Consider the following 17,442-nt stretch of genomic DNA (forward strand, 5'->3'; position numbering starts at 1 on the left):
TCCCGGCATCCTGTAGGCCTCATAATGGGCCACAGAAAGAAAGATGCAGAAAATGGACAAGGGGGGGGGGGGGCACAGGGACAGAAACTAATATTCTGAATAGTTTTAATTATATATGCTTCAGTTTTGCTTTCAAATTATACAATCCATTTTAATGTTTTAATGATTAAGTGTTCAAGAAATAGTTCAAGTGTTCATGCAAAATGAAACTGAAACTATCATATTTCTAAATTCATATGTATATATATTGTATATGTGGTTCATTATATTGTACTAGCGGCTTCGTCCCTAGCCTCTATGGGCTTTGCCCCAAGAGGTTTGATCTATTATCGACCCCACTATTTTAATTTTAGTTTAAAAAGAAATTATTTTTTTTTTATTTTGGGGGGGTTAGGGGTGTCCCACAAAATAGTTATAAACTTTCCCGGGACATATGAGAAGCTACCCTGTAAAGGAGAACCCTATCAGTTCAGCGGTTCGCTACTAACAAACAGACAGACAGACAAACAAACAGACACACAGACAGACAGACATTGTTCTACTTTGTATTATAACCAACCTCTTTTCATTAAAACATATCACTATTCTTGTTTGTAAACAGGCAATAATGAATGTCTTATGAAAATCTTTGCTCTTAAACATGTAAATTTTGAAATATCCCATTACTTTTATTCAAGCCAATTCTCTCCCACCTTCCCAGCCTTTCTTTCTTTGAAAAAATCTTTCAATTTGCCTAATAAATGTAAAGTAACCGAACAAAAACTTGTTTTCATTTATTATTTTTATAAATAATAGCGGTTTCGCCCCAAGAGGTAATTTAAAAAAAGAAAAAAAATAAGTACCTACCTCTGGTGCTGCCACAGTTAATTTCAAATAATTAAAAATGAAGTACCTCTGGAGCTGCCACCACTAATTGAGAAAAAAAAAATTGGGGGAGGATTTTTAAATTTTTTAGGGACAGACATCATTCTACTTTGTATTATAGATAAGAAAAGTAAATTTTACTCAGCTTAATCTAATTCAAACAAATGAGCTTGAAAGTAATGTGGGAGGTTATTATGAAAGGCCCAAATGCCAGTATAGAGGATATTATCAAATATTCAAATAAGATTTGTTTCTTCCTAGGAGGCCAATATAATCATTTTTCAAAAATTGTCATTTCTTAACAGGGTCTTTTGTAAAAAATATCATTACCTACAAATATATTGAAATTTGCAATTTTAAAGTAAAGAAATGTAGTGCTGTTTAAAAATATGTGCATGTGCTACTAAATAATTTGTGATAATTGACCGAGTATGTAAGCATGTTAAAAAAGTGTCAGGGCAAGTTAAGCTAATGATATTTGCCTTGTAATTTTATTGTTATTGGCCTCTGGCAGCCTTTAAATTTTATTATAGAAAAGACCTTTCTTGTCTTTAAGTTGACTTGATCCGAATAATTTAAACTTCGTAAATTGCGTGCAAAATGCCATACGCACATTCTTGTGACGTATGTATTTACTATAAAAATTTGCTCAGTGTCTGTGCGAAAACATTTATTTGTACGTGTAATATAAAGGTTGGGCGATTTTTTTCTCAAAAATATTTTGAGTAACTTTCGTGATTAAAAAAAAGTTTTTCCTACTTCCAGTATGGCTTCGAAACTGCTTAATATCCGCAGCCATAATGAAAAATCACGTATCGCATTGTATTTTAGTCTTCATATATCACAAATAACCATACTTTAAAACAAGCATATTTCAGGCAAGGGTGTACGGAATTCACATTACCCCCTAATAGACAAATTGATGGGGTAAGGGGGTTCAAATTAATTTATGCCGCTATTCTACCTTGAAAAAAAAACATTGTTGGAATGTCCCTATCCCCCCCCCCCCCAATAAAATTTCAAAATTAATTTATTAATTAGATTTTAAAAATTCAATAAGTGAACATCTCTAGCAAAATCCTATTTACTCGCTGTAAAGCTTGATTATCAATTTAAATTTCATTATATTTTATGCAAGTTATAATTACAAATATTATAAAAGTTTCGCTTATCAAAACATGTATTTCCTTTTTGTTCAGTAAAGTGTATTAACATGGCTTGAGAAAAGAATTCTTAAGACTTAAAATAACAAAATGTAATATAATTTTCTTTTTTTAATTTGCTTGGATATTCCCCAAAACATTATTCTATCATGTTCTATTCATAATTGATAATATATGTTCCTGAGCCAATACGCATTTATAGACTATAGATATTATCAGTTATACAACTTATAGAGGCGTTTAGATCATAGCTACTTAATAACTTGTTTTCTTGCTAAATTCTTAAACTCTAAAAAATATGTGCAACTTATTTATTGATGGAATGGCAAAATTACAAAATAATAAAATCAAAGCAGATTTAAATTGTAATAGTTTCAAAATCTCAATAATTTCAACACTAGGAATTTTGTATTACTGGGGTGAAGAGGGAGCAGAAAAATAGCCTAAACCCACTCAAATACTACTATTTTTAAAAGTAAAATAGTCTAAAACCATCAGGAAATCCTATTTGAAGCTTCCCTAAAACGGAGAATTTAATCATTGTAGTAGCATGATTTTTAATAAGAAAGAAAAAATCCTTTCTTTTTATAATAGTGGCTACACCCCTAGCTTCTAGGGGCTTTACAATGGGGGGAAAGCTTAAAACCACTCTAAGATACTTTTGAGGCTTTTTTTGAATAGCACAACTAATGGAAGTGGAACAGCTCTTTCTGAGATCCTTTGATTCAAACAAAAAAAATACTGTTATATAAAATAGACATATTCATTTGTCTCTATTCTTATTTATGTATAAGATATTTATTTTCCCCCTAAACAATTTTGCCATATACAAATATCACTATGATAAACTTAATAGTTTCCTCCTTTTGAATACTTGTCATCCTTGCTACCCAATAAAATAAAAACAATTTATATTGAATTAGAAAATTAAACACCCTAGTATACACACACACACTGGCATTGTAAATGTTTCGAAACTGTCTTTGTACAATATTCAATATTAAGTTTTAAAGCGAACGCATAGCAAATAAATTATCGAATCTTTAAGGGGAATATTGTTTACAATCAATTGTCCTTTCCTTCCCTGATTATAATATTGAACTTATCCGCAAGATATTTTGCTCAGAAGCTGTCATTATTAATTTAAGCGAAAAAATCAGGATGTTTATAAAAAAATGATATTTATTACAAAAAAATAATCATTAATGTGTACAAAAAATGATAATTTATATAAAAACGTTTATTTATATGTGTCTGTCAAAAAAGTACAACATTTGTTTTCAATTAAGACATATTTTTTACCTAATAGGGCGTTATCACGGAGCTTTTTATTATGCTTAGTTAACTCTTAACAATCGGGCAAGCGAGAAGTTATTTTTTATTTAGGAAATTTTGAATAAACAAAATTTAACAGATGAGAAGGCCTGAAAAAGGCTGAAAGTGTTATTTTCAGTGTTGACTTGACTCTGTTAACATGTTTACAAACTTTTTCAACTATTTTCTTGTTAAGTTTTAATTAAAAGCAAAGTATTTATACAATAAGGGTCTTATCTTAACACTTATCCTTGCATTCTCTTTCTGATTTTTTTGAATAATGATTCCTATTACACCAAGGTATAATTTTATAATTTTTATAATTATAAAATTATTATTAAAAGTCTTAAAATTTAAATATGTTCTTAAAAAATATTCTGTAAGTATTTAAGATTTATTTACAATTTTGTTTAGACTCATACATTTATATTCTGCTTATTCAGTTCTGACACTCTACAAGAGTTAATGTTCGTTTGTCCAAGCGTTCCAGAGCTTCGCTTTTAAGAATGTTGTCATAATTGCATATTTGTAAAGGGTATAAATAAAAATTGGACAACCTAAGTATTTCAGACAGACAGGCACACGTACTACAATACAAAAAATCTAGTTAACCTCTAGTTATGGATATTAGTTAACATCATAGTTTTGTTTTAATTAACACTTTTGTTTATATCAATATTTGTTACTATATCAATTTCATTCCTCATTTTCCTTAATTGACTCGAAAAATCTAACGATGTAAAATGATAAAATAGAGAATTAAAGACTTATATTTTATCTTAACAAATAGGACAATTTCTTTGTTTTGATCTGTTGTAAAAATTATATATATCTGTAATATTTTTTATAAGCCTTTAGTTTTAGCATTTAGCTTTAGATTTAATGTGGTTACATGTGTCTATAAGGTTAAACAAATCCTACCAAAATTCTACTGAAGTCAGTATTCAGTGTCAAATAAAATAGTAAACATGTTTTAAATGACACACTGGCCCTTTGATTTCTATAAAAAAAAGTTTGAACGCTGCGTTGTGTATCTTATCTTTAAAGAAGATTTAAAATCTTATCATGATCATTCATCACATGCTATTTGTTTGCTCTGTCATGTTTCGAAAACATCCTAAATTTAGAAATGCTTCGCTTAAAACAATGCTGAAGATTTGAATTAAGTAAGTAAAGACAATTTAGATGATCAATTCCTTTTTAAAACCAATAGGAACACAGTAAAGGAACAATTCGAAAGCTGTTAATAGTTTGTTTTCTATATTTTTTATGAAAAAAACTGTGCCTGAGGAAATCATAACGTAAATAACTCAATTGTAAAAAAATCATTTTTAATTTATATTTATTATTTTTAGATTTGATATAAATGTTGAAAGAGTTGTTTCCAAGTTGTAATATCAACTTAGATATAAAAATGCGGTGGTATCTCAAATTACTTTTACAGGTAATGACGATTAGAAGGGAACAACAGCAAAAGTATTTTTTTCTCGTTATATAAAAGCTACTAAAAGCAGTATTTGACAGGATTAATTCTTGGACCTCTTTCTGTGAAAATAAGTAGGGGGGGGGGGGGGGGGGCGAAATCAGGTAAATAACTTAAAACCTGTCAGAAGCGTAAAATGCTTCTCCAAATCTAATGCAATCACTTATATTTTTTCAAAGGTGTCAACGCCATTGGTTCTAATCCCATTCGCCATAAGTGCATCTCCTGCCATCAGGGCTGGATATGTCGTCTTAGTTATGGCTGTTTATTGGTAAGAATAATGAGTGTTTTGTATTTATTAAATTGATCAATAAAACAAGGATAACAACGTCCATAAGTAGCAGAACAAAACAAAAGAAGACAAACAAGTCATGGATGGACTGGACACACGTACAATGTGATTTATTGAGCAGATATAAAAAGAAATATTAGTTTATAAATAGTATAAAATCACGAAACCTTTCCTAAAAAATCTGTTTTACCATGACTGACAGACTGACTGAACAAGTAGGTTGTATACTGGATGCTCTTTTGTAAAGGAAAACTTTCTCAAAAAAATCAAAAGTAATTCTTTCAAAGCAGCCGGGAAAATCCCACTTCTCTCATACTGTTACGAACGGACTAATGGACAGACAAAGTAAATTTTAAAGTAGCTTTGCAAAAAAATGCATTTTTACTAGGAGCCTAGAACTATTGCCTCTTCCAGTGACGTCTTTACTGCCTGTTGTTCTGTTTCCTGTTCTTGGAATTATGGATACTAATGAAACATCTACTGTTTATCTTAAGGTACAGTTACGTAATATGTAATCCTATTATATCAAGTATTAAGCGTTTTTTGTCTGTCCCGAAGGATATCGCTAACCGCTGAACCGATATTGTTCTCCTTTACAGTGAAGCTTTTTATAGGTCCTGGGAAGGTTTTAAACTATTTTTGGAGAGGGTGTCTTCACCCCCTTCCTTCCCAAAAATATTTTTTTACTCTTTTGAAACTCAAATATAAAATGGGATGAATGAGGTCGACTTTTACTCCTCCTACCAGTGTCCCTAGAGGCTTCTAGGGGCGTAGCCGCTATTACTTTATAAAATTATACAAACTAGTTGCTTATCTCCTAGCCCCAAGGGATATTAGGGGAGTTCAGAAAAGTAGCCTATAACCACCCCAAGACATTTATAGACCATGCATTAAAATTACAACTCATTTGAACGTTAAATTTCCGAGATCTTAAACGTCAGAAAAAAACCCTTACTACTTTATATGATAGGATGTAGAAAATATAAAGACAGTGTATGGACAATCCAACAACATTTGTATATGAAGAGTTAACGAAAGGAATGTTATTTCTCATTTCATCCATATTATAATCATCAGCTATGGATAACTAGTTAAGTTTCATAGAATAAACCATTTGTGACAAAATTTAACCAGCTGTTAACGTTAGACAGATTAATGTGTCTGATTTACATTCAAGGGTACTAAATCTATTATTGTACTACAGGGTACAAACATGATGTACATGGGTAGTTTGATGATGGCTCTAGCTGTTGAAGAATCACAACTCCACCGCAGGCATAGATTTCAATAGATTACTTAACTCTGATAATAGATGCAAAATAAACCTTTCTAGGTCCTGCTTCAATGTGCTATAGATTTTCTTTAAGATTTACCTTGTCCAAAGATTCCAATTTCAAAAACTATAGAAAATCTAAATGTACAATCTATTATATTGATAAGAAAGTATTGGAACAACCCACCCACACTATTGGTTAAACAGTGTACCCACATAGTCGACTATAATCAGATAGATTTCTGAAGGTTTGACTCAGAAAAATCTATTGTCCAAAAATTCTTTATCCGTATAGTTGGATGAATCATATATGACTAAATGTACAAATATCTCCGTGTGAAAAAATTCCTTTTAGGATGAAAGGAATATTGTGTCTGACTAACCATCTATGGTAATAATTCTATCATTTACTTATTAATCCCTATAGTTCCTGTTGACATTAAAAATCTAAAGTTTTCTATGATTCCAGGATTGCACTGAAAGCTCTACTTCTGGCAGGCACCAAATTAAGCAGGTATTATCTAAACAATCATGTTCATGTTGAATCTTCACAAAAAATATAAAAAAAACATATTTCTAGTGGTTTCCCCTTAAAGTTTCTAATCTACACCGCCTTAATTATTTTGAAAAAATTTAAAATGAGGGAAGACAGATTTTTGTGTGTTTGTATTTCACCTAAGGATAAGTTAGGTTAAGTTATATTGGCTACAGAGTTGTCCCGCAGGGGTTTGAAATAATAAAAAATCTCTCCCCAAATTGAGACCAGATACCCACATTTATTGTCTCTATAATTTTTATGATCTTTGTATACCCAGCATAAGTTACATAAATAGAGGAGAGATGAGAATAGTTATTTCTCGTATCGTATTATAAACGGCTTTCCGCGGATATAGAATGTACAATTATAAGATTAAAACTAGTTTTTTTAGCCCCGTGGTGCCCCGAAAACTGGATATAATACGATGCTAGACATAGTTTTTTCGTATTCATGAGAATCGGTTCCTATCCACCGGATTCAAATGAATACGAGAAAATCTTTTAAAACTTACAATTTAGGATTATGCTGGGTTTTATGATACCCACTGCAGTGCTATCAATGTGGATATCTAATACAGCTACCACAGCCATGATGATTCCTATACTTGAGGCAGTTCTTCAACAATTAGATATCACAAAAGAAGAGAGGTAAATGAATTATTTCTTTCTATTTTTCAGCTTGACTATGTAAGTCAAAACTAACTTGTCCAAGAATCCTCCATTAGTTAACAACGTGCATCTTCTTAGCATAGCTTTTACTGTGGTGTATCTCTGTATCAAATATTTAGTCAACTAAACCACTTTCTGGAAGTCCTTTCCTGTGTATTTTAATGAGTTGCGCCTTATTAAAAGAATAATTTCAAAAGAAAGGTTGCGTGATTATTGTGAATTTATAAGTAGAAATAATATGAATATACATTACTTTTGCTCTAAATGATTTTTTTATTCCTACTCTTAGATCTATGATGCTTTTGTCAGTTGCCTTTGCTGCAAATATTGGAGGAACAGCCACTATTATTGGTATTTTTTTTGAATATTCATTTTATAAAAGTAAAAAATATTTATACTCCTTCTTTCATGTTTTTAAATTTCTTATTTTTGAAAATATTTTAAATTTTTTGGTAAATGTTTAAATTATAATAGAAGAAATTTGCTAAAATTCACCTAGGTACATAAAAGGAAACAAATAACAAAAATGATTGTCAAATAGTGTATCAAAGACAGATTTTTACATTGTCCTAGATTCAAATCAGTCTTTTTTTCAATTAGAATACAACACTTTAAATGAATTTTTAAGAGGCATTTTTTTGCGACACTCAAGTAGGGCAATAGCCTAGAAATAATCATTTTTATTTGGTTTGATCCAGAATAAATTAAATAACATGTACAAATACACAATAGTTCACAAAAAAAAGTCAAGTAATTCAGAATTTTTTTTAGCAATTTGATAAATTTAAAATTGCACAAGACAGGGATATTTATTCTTTTTTGGAATTTGAAAAAACTTCTATTTTATTTTTAAATCAACAAAAGTCCTCACTTTTAAATATAGTTGGTTGGTCGATTATTGTTAATATATATGCTTTACATATGACATAATGTAGGGAGGAAGGGTATATTGGACAGTAAATTATACTTATATCCAAAGTTTTATAAACACATTTCCATATGTTTGCTTAAAACTTTGGGGACTTTTATTCATTTTTGTTTGGTTGGTATAAGCTAGCAGCGTCCAATTTTTTTCACTCTTGATGTTACTATAGGGGTTACTTTTGTTTGGGAATGAAATTTATTTATTATGACAACATCTAGCATTGAAGTTGTAAGAAATTTTATCACAATTTGCAATAATAAAAATGTGAATAATTTTCCTTACTCTTGATTTAAACACACAGAAAAAATATGTGTAATTCAGATTTAATTGGCGCAAAAAATGTGCATTTTAAAGCAAATATCTTATACAATCAGAGCTTGTACTTTAGTGCGTCACTACGCTACGTTTTATAAATTGTAATTGAAATTGAATTTTTACTGTCAAGGTACTCCACCAAACATGATTAGTATGGATTTTATACAGCAATATAAAGGTAAGTAAAGGTTACTTTAATAAATATAGTGCTTTAATTCAAACTAGTTGATACGCCCTTAGAAGCCTCCATGGACACTGGAGGAAAATTAGGTGGTGAAAGTCGATCCTTCACTTTTAATATTAGTTTTAAAAAGAAGAAAACAAAGCTTTGTTAGGGGGGGGGGCATTCTTTTTTATTCCTGAAATAGTTATAAACCTTATCTGGATCTATAGGAAGCTTCACTGTAACGGAGAACCATATCGGATCAGTTATATGCGAGATCCTTCGTTACAGAAAAAAAGCGTACTATATGGTTTAGGTAGAGTTAGGGTATTTATGATACATGAGTTTAAGGACGGCAAGTTTTCTACTTTCATCTTAATAAATGAAACCCAACTGAATTGAAATAATTAAGTCTTTAGTAAATATTTAAGTGACCTAATAAAAAAGAAGGAAATGTTAGACAAATGTTTCAATCTTTGCTTGTAACAATAAATAATCTACTAATTTATTTTAGACCAACCCTTAAATTTTGGAAATTGGATAATATTTGCCCTACCACTTGCAATTATCAATATAGCTTGCGTTTGGATAATATTACAGGTATGAATAATTCAACTGAGTAGTAGGATGTCCGTCTGTCTATGTACATTATAGTAATGAGATAATTTTATTATTGTTTGTATTTGATATATAAAAAGGTATTATGTTGAATCTAAAGATTTGTAATATTTCCATCTGTCCGTCTATTGAAATATTAATAACAGGTTGATGTTCACTCTATTTGGCCTTATTCTGAATATTAACCGACTTTCATCAAATCACTACAGAAGTATATATATATTTTTAGGATGCTTCCTTATTTGAATATAAAAAACAATAGATGTCATGCTATCAGTCAAAAAGCCATTAAAAAAATATTGTTTTTCTAATATAAATCATGTAATCGTGTGAGCATTACCGACAGACTGACGGACCAAGTAAAATAAAAAGTAGATGCTCATCGTGAAAATTTTTTTCTCAAAAAAATCACCTGTCTATCTAGTAAAGCAACCGAGTAATTCAAAATTTTAAAAAAATGAATAAATTTACAGTCAGAGCATTACCGATAGATTGACGGACCAAGTAAACTATATACCAGAAGCTTATTTTAAAAGCGAAGCTTTTCTATAATTAGGGTCGGTCCGTCCATCCGTTCGTCCGTCCGTCCGTTCGAGATAGTTAGCTTTTATTCGTTAATTTAGGCATGTTAAAATTGTCCTATCGATTTTAAACTTTGCATGGTGATTCCTGTAGTAGTTAGGTACGACTTAGAAAGCAACTCTATAATCGTTACCAGAATGTCCGTTCGTCCATTTTAAACATGTTGATTTTTGTACTTTTTTATTAACAATTTTCTATGTGATAAAATCATCCGATCGATCTGATTTTTTGATTACTTATTCCTATTACAATAAGGTACAATAGTATGAGCGAAGCATCTCTATAAACAAGTATTAAAAATATCAGTATATCCTTAAACAGAATTCTGATTTTAAGAAGTTTTGCAACAAATTTACGTATAATTTTGTCAAACCTTTTATTTTCATATTTTGTATATTCAGTTTTGACACTCAACAAAAGTTAATGTTCGTCTGTCATATCGTTTCAGAGCTTCGCTTTTATGGATGTTGTCATCCTTGTTACATATAGTTTTAGGGTATTCACGAAAATTGTCGACCGTCTATCTTCAATAGACCACGTTTCCACCATACCATTTTTAGTAGCGAAGCTACTCTATAATTCACAATGTCCGTCCGTCCGTCCGTCCGTAATTAATGAATTGGGGGAAACGTGATTTTCTCGGCTCCTATAAAAGATAGATATCTGAAATTTTTTGACAACATTCCCATCATTAAGGAGCACAATTAACTATAAAACATCAAGGGCGGTCAGACTGATTTTTAGGTTTTAGGCTATTTTTTATATTTTCCAAATTTTCCCCATATCTTTGGTGTTTATGGTCCGATTTTCAAAATTTTTCAGTTAAAGATATCAAAATTAAATTTCCCGTCATTTGAAGAAAACAACAATGACGGTCAGACTGCCTTTTTGCAGGTTTTTGGCTATTTTTATATTTTTCACATTTTTCCCCATATCTTTGGTGTTTATGGTCCGATTTTCGAAATTTTTTCAATTAAAGATATCAAAATAAAATTTCCTGTCGTTTGAAGAAAACAACAATGACAGTCAGACTGCCTTTTTGCAGGTTTTTGGCTATTTTTATATTTTTCACATTTTTCCCCATATCTTTGGTGTTTATGGTCCGATTTTCGAAATTTTTTCAATTAAAGATATCAAAATAAAATTTCCTGTCGTTTGAAGAAAACAACAATGACAGTCAGAATGACAACATTCCCATCATTAAGGAGCACAATTAACTATAAAACATCAAGGGCGGTCAGACTGATTTTTAGGTTTTAGGCTATTTTTTATATTTTCCAAATTTTCCCCATATCTTTGGTGTTTATGGTCCGATTTTCAAAATTTTTCAGTTAAAGATATCAAAATTAAATTTCCCGTCATTTGAAGAAAACAACAATGACGGTCAGACTGCCTTTTTGTAGGTTTTTGGCTATTTTTATATTTTTCACATTTTTACCCATATCTTTGGTGTTTATCGACCAATTTTCAAAAATGTTTCAGTTAAAGATATTAAAATTAAATTTCTGGTGTTTTAAGAAAAGAAACAATGGCGGCCAAACTGCCTTTTAGCAGTTTTTGGCTATTTTTATATGTTTGACATATTTCCCCATATCTTTGGTATTTTTGGTCCAATTTTAAAACTTTTTTGCATTAACAGTTTCAAAATACTTTTCACAGTGTTATGTGCAATGTGCATCTAGTATGTAATTTACTTTAACGTCTTCATCATACAAAATAAAACAAGGTTTTGTGTTTATTTTCTCAAATAAATCTATTCTTGATTTTAATAAATACACTTTAAATCTACTTCTACGTATTCCCATCCACAATATTTTGTGCTTCGGTACTTATGGATGTTGTCATCCTTGTTTACAGACAAACGGGCGGAGGGGCAGACTGGTGGACAGCCATTTCAAAACATAAATGAGTTTCTCAACTAAAAATGTACCTCCGATAATGATACAAATTTATTTATTTCAGCTATTCTTTACTGGAAAAGATGTATTCAACAAGACTGAAAAAGGAAACAAGGAAGTTGAAATGTTATTAAAAGGTTAATTTAGTTCTATTATTAGAGATGGTTCATCAGATAGAAAACTATTTTACTTAAGAAATTGTAATGTTTTTGCAAGTCAAATTTACAGTTATTTTTTTCATTTTTAGGAAAGGACGAGAATGGGAAGGAGGATGAAATATTTTTTTTTTTAATTTTATTTAGAAAAGTATGAAAGTCTGGGAGAAATGCGATGGAATGAGAAAATAATATCAATCCTGTTTTGTATTCTTGTTACTATTTGGTTTCTAAGGTATTTTAGTCAAGACATTTAAAAAAAATTTTGTTTTCATAATACCTTTAAACAACACTACCTACATTTAACACAATGTTTGGGTTGACCACCGACCCTGTTCATATTGGGATTTTGATAAGAATGCCCCAATTTACTGTAAATAATGAACAATTTTGCAAAATCAAGGAAGCAGCTTATTGTTTGCCCACAAACTACTGACATTACTTCCAGGAAGGAAGGGGATATTCGGCTGTTTATTTTAAAAGTCCCCAAAGTTTTATAATGATGTTTTCTTAACATAAATTTCGTTGGCTTAGCAACTTCGGAGACTTTTATTAAATTTTGATTGGTTGGTTCATTTAGTTGAGTGTCCAAACGTTTAACAACTTATTATTATCTACAAAAAAGGGTAAATTTGTGCATTATTAATGGGGATTTACATCAATTTATCGGCCATTTGTAATATCCTTTTTGATCCCTGCATTACTAATAAAATTTTTAAAAAAATATTTGTAATAATAGTAATTTTTTTAGGGATCCAGGTTTTATGCCAGGTTGGGCTATTCTATCTCACTATGATCCATTCCAGGTAAACCATTTCAATGCTTTCAATGCTTAAAACATACTCTCCCAAACTTCACAGATTATGTTATATAATTATGAACATCTTCACAAATGTTAAAATAAAATGACTTATGCCCTTTGCCATAATATAAACTAGTTTAGAATAAGTTTTCACAAATTCACACTATAATTTTTTAAAATCTGTTCTAGGGTAGGATTATCAATATTAGCTCTGCTTCTCCAACAATCTTGATGGTCATTCTTCTATTTATAATACCCAGGTAAACCTTTTTAGTTAGATTTATAGTTTGTCTACTAAGATCTTGCTTACCAATGAACATGTTGAGTTCTCCATTTTCAGAAAGGTTCCTAGGCTTGTTTTTGTCTTTTTTTCCAGCATTATATTATATATATTATCCATATTAACACAGAGCTTCTATAAATAAAATCTTAGAAAAAAGATATTTTATTTGGAATAGATTCAGGCTATTTTCTCCCTCTTCTGTTGAATTCTAACAAATAATAGTCTAAAGTTTAGTTAAATGTTATAATTGATATTCAATTGACATAAAAAATTCAAAGACTGCTATCTTTATAGATAAAACATTTTTTAACTTTTCATTCTAAGAGACATGACTTCATAAACAATGGCATTTGATAAAATACATTTTTTAGTGATCCAGCAAAAGGTTCATCAGGCGACACTTTATTAACCTGGCCCCAGGTTCAGTCTAAGTTTCCTTGGGGCATCATTCTGCTCATGGGTGGAGGTATGTTTATTAAATATCTGTCTGAATACTAATTTGTTCCTATTGACCTAACAGGCAACGCTTTATTCAACTAATCCAAGGTTAAACCAAGTTTCCATGGGGTATTGTTCTGTTAATGGGTAGAGGTGAGTCCATCATTTTTCATAATATCTGACTGACAACACTAATTTGATAATTATGACTCTACAAGCAACAATTTAATCACATAGCCCCAGTTTCCAATGGTTATCATTTTGCTTATTGTTAGAAGTAAAATAAGAATTACAAAATTATCTGACTGATAAGATCGTTTTTTAGCCCTCTAGAAGGTTCACTTTATTAGAGAACATGAAAATCCGGTGTAAGAATCAAGCAATAAATTCATAAAAACTACGACAAAAAAGAATATTCGGATCATATGAAGGAAATGAAGTCATTCCTAAAAATGACAGAAATTCCCTTCCTTGGGTATAGGAAGGCTATTTCCTTTCCTTTTTCTTACAAATTCTCAGTGAGGAAGGTGATTTCTGTCCACTATCTTACAAATTCTCACTAAAGGAAGGTGACCTCTGTCCACCATCTTACAAATTCTTCCTAGTTCTTAGAAATTCTTCCTTTTCCTCACCATTACAACCATGTTTAATCAATCTACCTTATTTTACCAAATTCTTCCTTATTCTCAGAAATTCTACCTTAATTACACGAATTCTCCCTTATTCTAAGAAAATTTTACATTTTACAGTCAGCCATATTCTTCAGCTTCCTATAATTTCCATGTATTTTGTCTGTTTTTTTGGCTGATTTTCATAGCTATATTTTACTAAATGAAATATTTAGGATACGCCTTGGCAGCCGGATCTAAGAAATCGTGTTTAACCCACCTTCTTGGGTCCCAACTCATCAGTATTTCTGACCTCCCTGATTCTGTAGTTCTCCTCATAATATGTCTAGTCATTTCAGTAGTTTCACAGGTATGGTGTTTTGGAAGTTCTTTGCCAAGAGAATATTGCATAGACGTCCAAGGGGGGGGGGGGGGGGGGTAAAGTTGTGGGGATAAATTTGCGGCACGGAAGCGCGCCATTTTACCCCCCAAAAAAACGAATTACCCCACCATTAAAAAAAATTTTACCCCCCCCCCCAAAAAAAAAGCTTTGACGCCCCTGGAATATTGTTTAAAGAAGTGATTGTGCTAAAGTTTTAAATGTTCTAAATGTTTCCCTATTTAAACTTGCCTTAAAAGCAAAAGGGTTAAAACGTTATATTTAAACAAAACACAAATAAAAACATTTTTAAAAAGGTAATTACGTCCAAAAGTAGCAAAGCTGCTTGGAAATATTCGGTTAACCATTAACATAGTTCAAGAAAGAAGAAAGATAAAACACAAATTAGAAAATCGAAAAAATTAATCTTACCTTGTTGAGGGGAAATTTTCACTTAGAATTGTTTGTCAGAATCACATTCCCTTTTCCCTGGCTCTTGTTAGGGTAGCCGCGTTATTTTTCTCCTTTAGCTTGTAAATGTTTATACCTTGAAAAGCAAATAATAAAAAAAGGAAATTATCATCTTTAAAAAGCAAAGGATAGGCATACACAAACAATTATAAAGTTGCATTGCTACAAGAATATGAAAAACAGTTTAATTTTTGATGTTTTATATTTTAGGTTGCTTCGAATGCTGCAACAGTTAGTATGTTTATGCCTGTGATTCTGGATATTTCTAATAGATTACAGGTTACCATTTAATTACTATTCTATTATATAAAGTAGTAAGCGTATTTTGTCTGTCCCAAAGGATCTCGCTAACCGCTAAACCGATATTGTTCTCCTTTACAGTGAAGCTTCTAATAGATCCTGGGGAGGTTTTAAACTATTTTTGGGAGGGTGTCTTCACACCCCTCCCCCCAAAAGATATTCTTTTTACTTTTTTGAACACAAATTTAAAATGGGAATAGGTCGACTTTTTCCCATCCTACCTTAAGTGCACCTAGAAGCTTCTAGGGGCGTAGCCGCTAGTTTTAGTAAATGTCAATAAGATTTTTATAGTGTCTATGAAAAATGACATCATACTGGCCTACCATTGTTCAATTAAAATGTATACTGGCCTGCCATTGAAAATTTAGTCAGTGTTTTTGCCTATAGTTGGTCATTTGTATTGTATGACGTCATTTTTTTTTTAATGCTGTTAATTAGTTATTCTCACTATAGCGTGTAATTATGTAATTTTATAAGGTTCTAATATACATCACTTTGTAGGGAATTATTTATGGGTTATTTCCCTTTATGATTTTTTGGGGGGGTGAGGGGGTAGAATGTGAAGCAGGGTAATGTTATAATTTAATGGAACAATAAGTCACTATTGAAAAGAACCTATCAAAAACTAAAGCTCAAAGTATTTTTTAACAGAGCCATATCTGCTTGGGAGGGATGATGTACCACCCCTTGCAAAATGTTCTACAACCTGCCATGGACCTTAACTTTATTTTTACTTTCTAGGTGAATCCATTATATTTTGCGCTACCTGCCACCCTGACTGCTAGCCACGCCTTCATGTTGCCCGTTTCAACGCCTCCCAACGCAATCGTGTACATGGCAGGAGGAATAAGGTAAAAATATTATGTAGGATTCGTGATATTTTTGCTATGTTGTTTTTTCAAACCTGTTACTCATCCTTATGTCACTAATTCTGCTCTACACAAAAAAAATGTTTTTATTCGCTGGCTTAATTAGGTAACAGCAAGAAAACAAAGTTAGATGTTAGCATTATCTTGACAATAGACCTTTTACATTTTTTTTGACGATGTAATCAAAGTATATTTGAATTATTATCTAAAAATTTCAGAATGCGAGATATGGTTCTAGTGGGGACAATCCTAAATATTGTTTGTTTATTAACAACCATGATCCCTATCCACACCTATGGAATTCCAATGTTTAATTTGCTGGAGGTGCCAGAGTGGGCCAACGTCACGCTGCAATCCACGCAACAATGTTAGAGGGTAGGATCCTTACAATTGCTTTAAAACTCCACTTCTCTACATTTTTTTTTACCTGATAAACTTAATGTTTTTCTTCAACTGGTTCGGTTTTTCTATGTAGAGTAGGATGGGCTAGTAACCCGCAAGTTAAACCTACAGCTACCTTTTAAAAGGGTGGATTTTAGGTGGTGAGCAAGCAATATGATTAATCCTTTTTGCCTTAAAACATCTTTTGGAGTAAAGATAAGCATAGACGTCCAAGGGGGGGGGGGGGGTTATGGGGCGATTACCCCCCCCCCCATTTAAAATTTACCCCTACCCTGGGGGTGCCGTAGGCACCCCCAACCATTTAAGAGGGGGTATTTATCCCCCCCAAACAATTTTGGGGGGGTAAATACCCCTCCAAAATAAAAAATCTCTAATAAAAAAAATTTTTGCGCGCTTCGCGCGCATTTTTAATACTTTATATTTAATAAATTTTAAATTACCCCCCCCAAAAAAATTTTACCCCGGGGGTAAATTTTGGGGGGGTAAACTAAATTTACCCCTGCCAACAGATTTCAGGGGGGGTAATTACCACCCCCAAGCAAATTTTACCCCCGGGGTTAAAATTTTTTTGGGGGGGGGGTATAAAAAATTTGCGGCGCGCCTCGCGCGCCATTTTACCCCCCCCCCCAAAAAAACGAA

At 31.5% G+C, this 17,442-nt stretch overlaps 1 protein-coding gene across 1 annotated transcript; it reads left to right on the forward strand.

Moving 5' to 3' along the window:
- Positions 1 to 4,692: 4,692 nt before the first annotated feature.
- Positions 4,693 to 17,019, forward strand: LOC145311721 (Na(+)/citrate cotransporter-like). The gene is made up of 18 exons (XM_080150691.1): positions 4,693 to 4,785; positions 5,004 to 5,095; positions 5,505 to 5,610; positions 6,321 to 6,391; positions 6,859 to 6,903; positions 7,446 to 7,574; positions 7,885 to 7,946; positions 8,966 to 9,013; positions 9,513 to 9,598; positions 12,161 to 12,233; positions 12,399 to 12,486; positions 13,003 to 13,057; positions 13,243 to 13,313; positions 13,708 to 13,802; positions 14,619 to 14,752; positions 15,443 to 15,511; positions 16,274 to 16,383; positions 16,620 to 17,019. The coding sequence occupies exons 1-18, from the start codon at positions 4,708 to 4,710 to the stop codon at positions 16,771 to 16,773; spliced, it is 1,566 nt and encodes a 521-aa protein (XP_080006817.1). The 5' UTR covers positions 4,693 to 4,707; the 3' UTR covers positions 16,774 to 17,019.
- The last annotated feature ends 423 nt before the right edge of the window (positions 17,020 to 17,442 follow it).

Source organism: Acartia tonsa, chromosome 2 (genome assembly GCF_053477335.1).
Source record: "Acartia tonsa isolate MP-2025a chromosome 2, ASM5347733v1, whole genome shotgun sequence".
Classification (NCBI taxonomy): Eukaryota; Metazoa; Arthropoda; class Copepoda; order Calanoida; family Acartiidae; genus Acartia; species Acartia tonsa.

Coding starts and splice junctions, on each gene's coding strand:
- LOC145311721 (XM_080150691.1), top strand. CDS start 4,708: ATGTTGAAAGAGTTGTTTCCAAGTTGTAATATCAACTTAGATATAAAA. Junction 12,487..13,002: donor GTTACTATTTGGTTTCTAAG/GTATTTTAGTCA, acceptor TAATTTTTTTAG/GGATCCAGGTTTTATGCCAG. Junction 13,058..13,242: donor CTCACTATGATCCATTCCAG/GTAAACCATTTC, acceptor AATCTGTTCTAG/GGTAGGATTATCAATATTAG.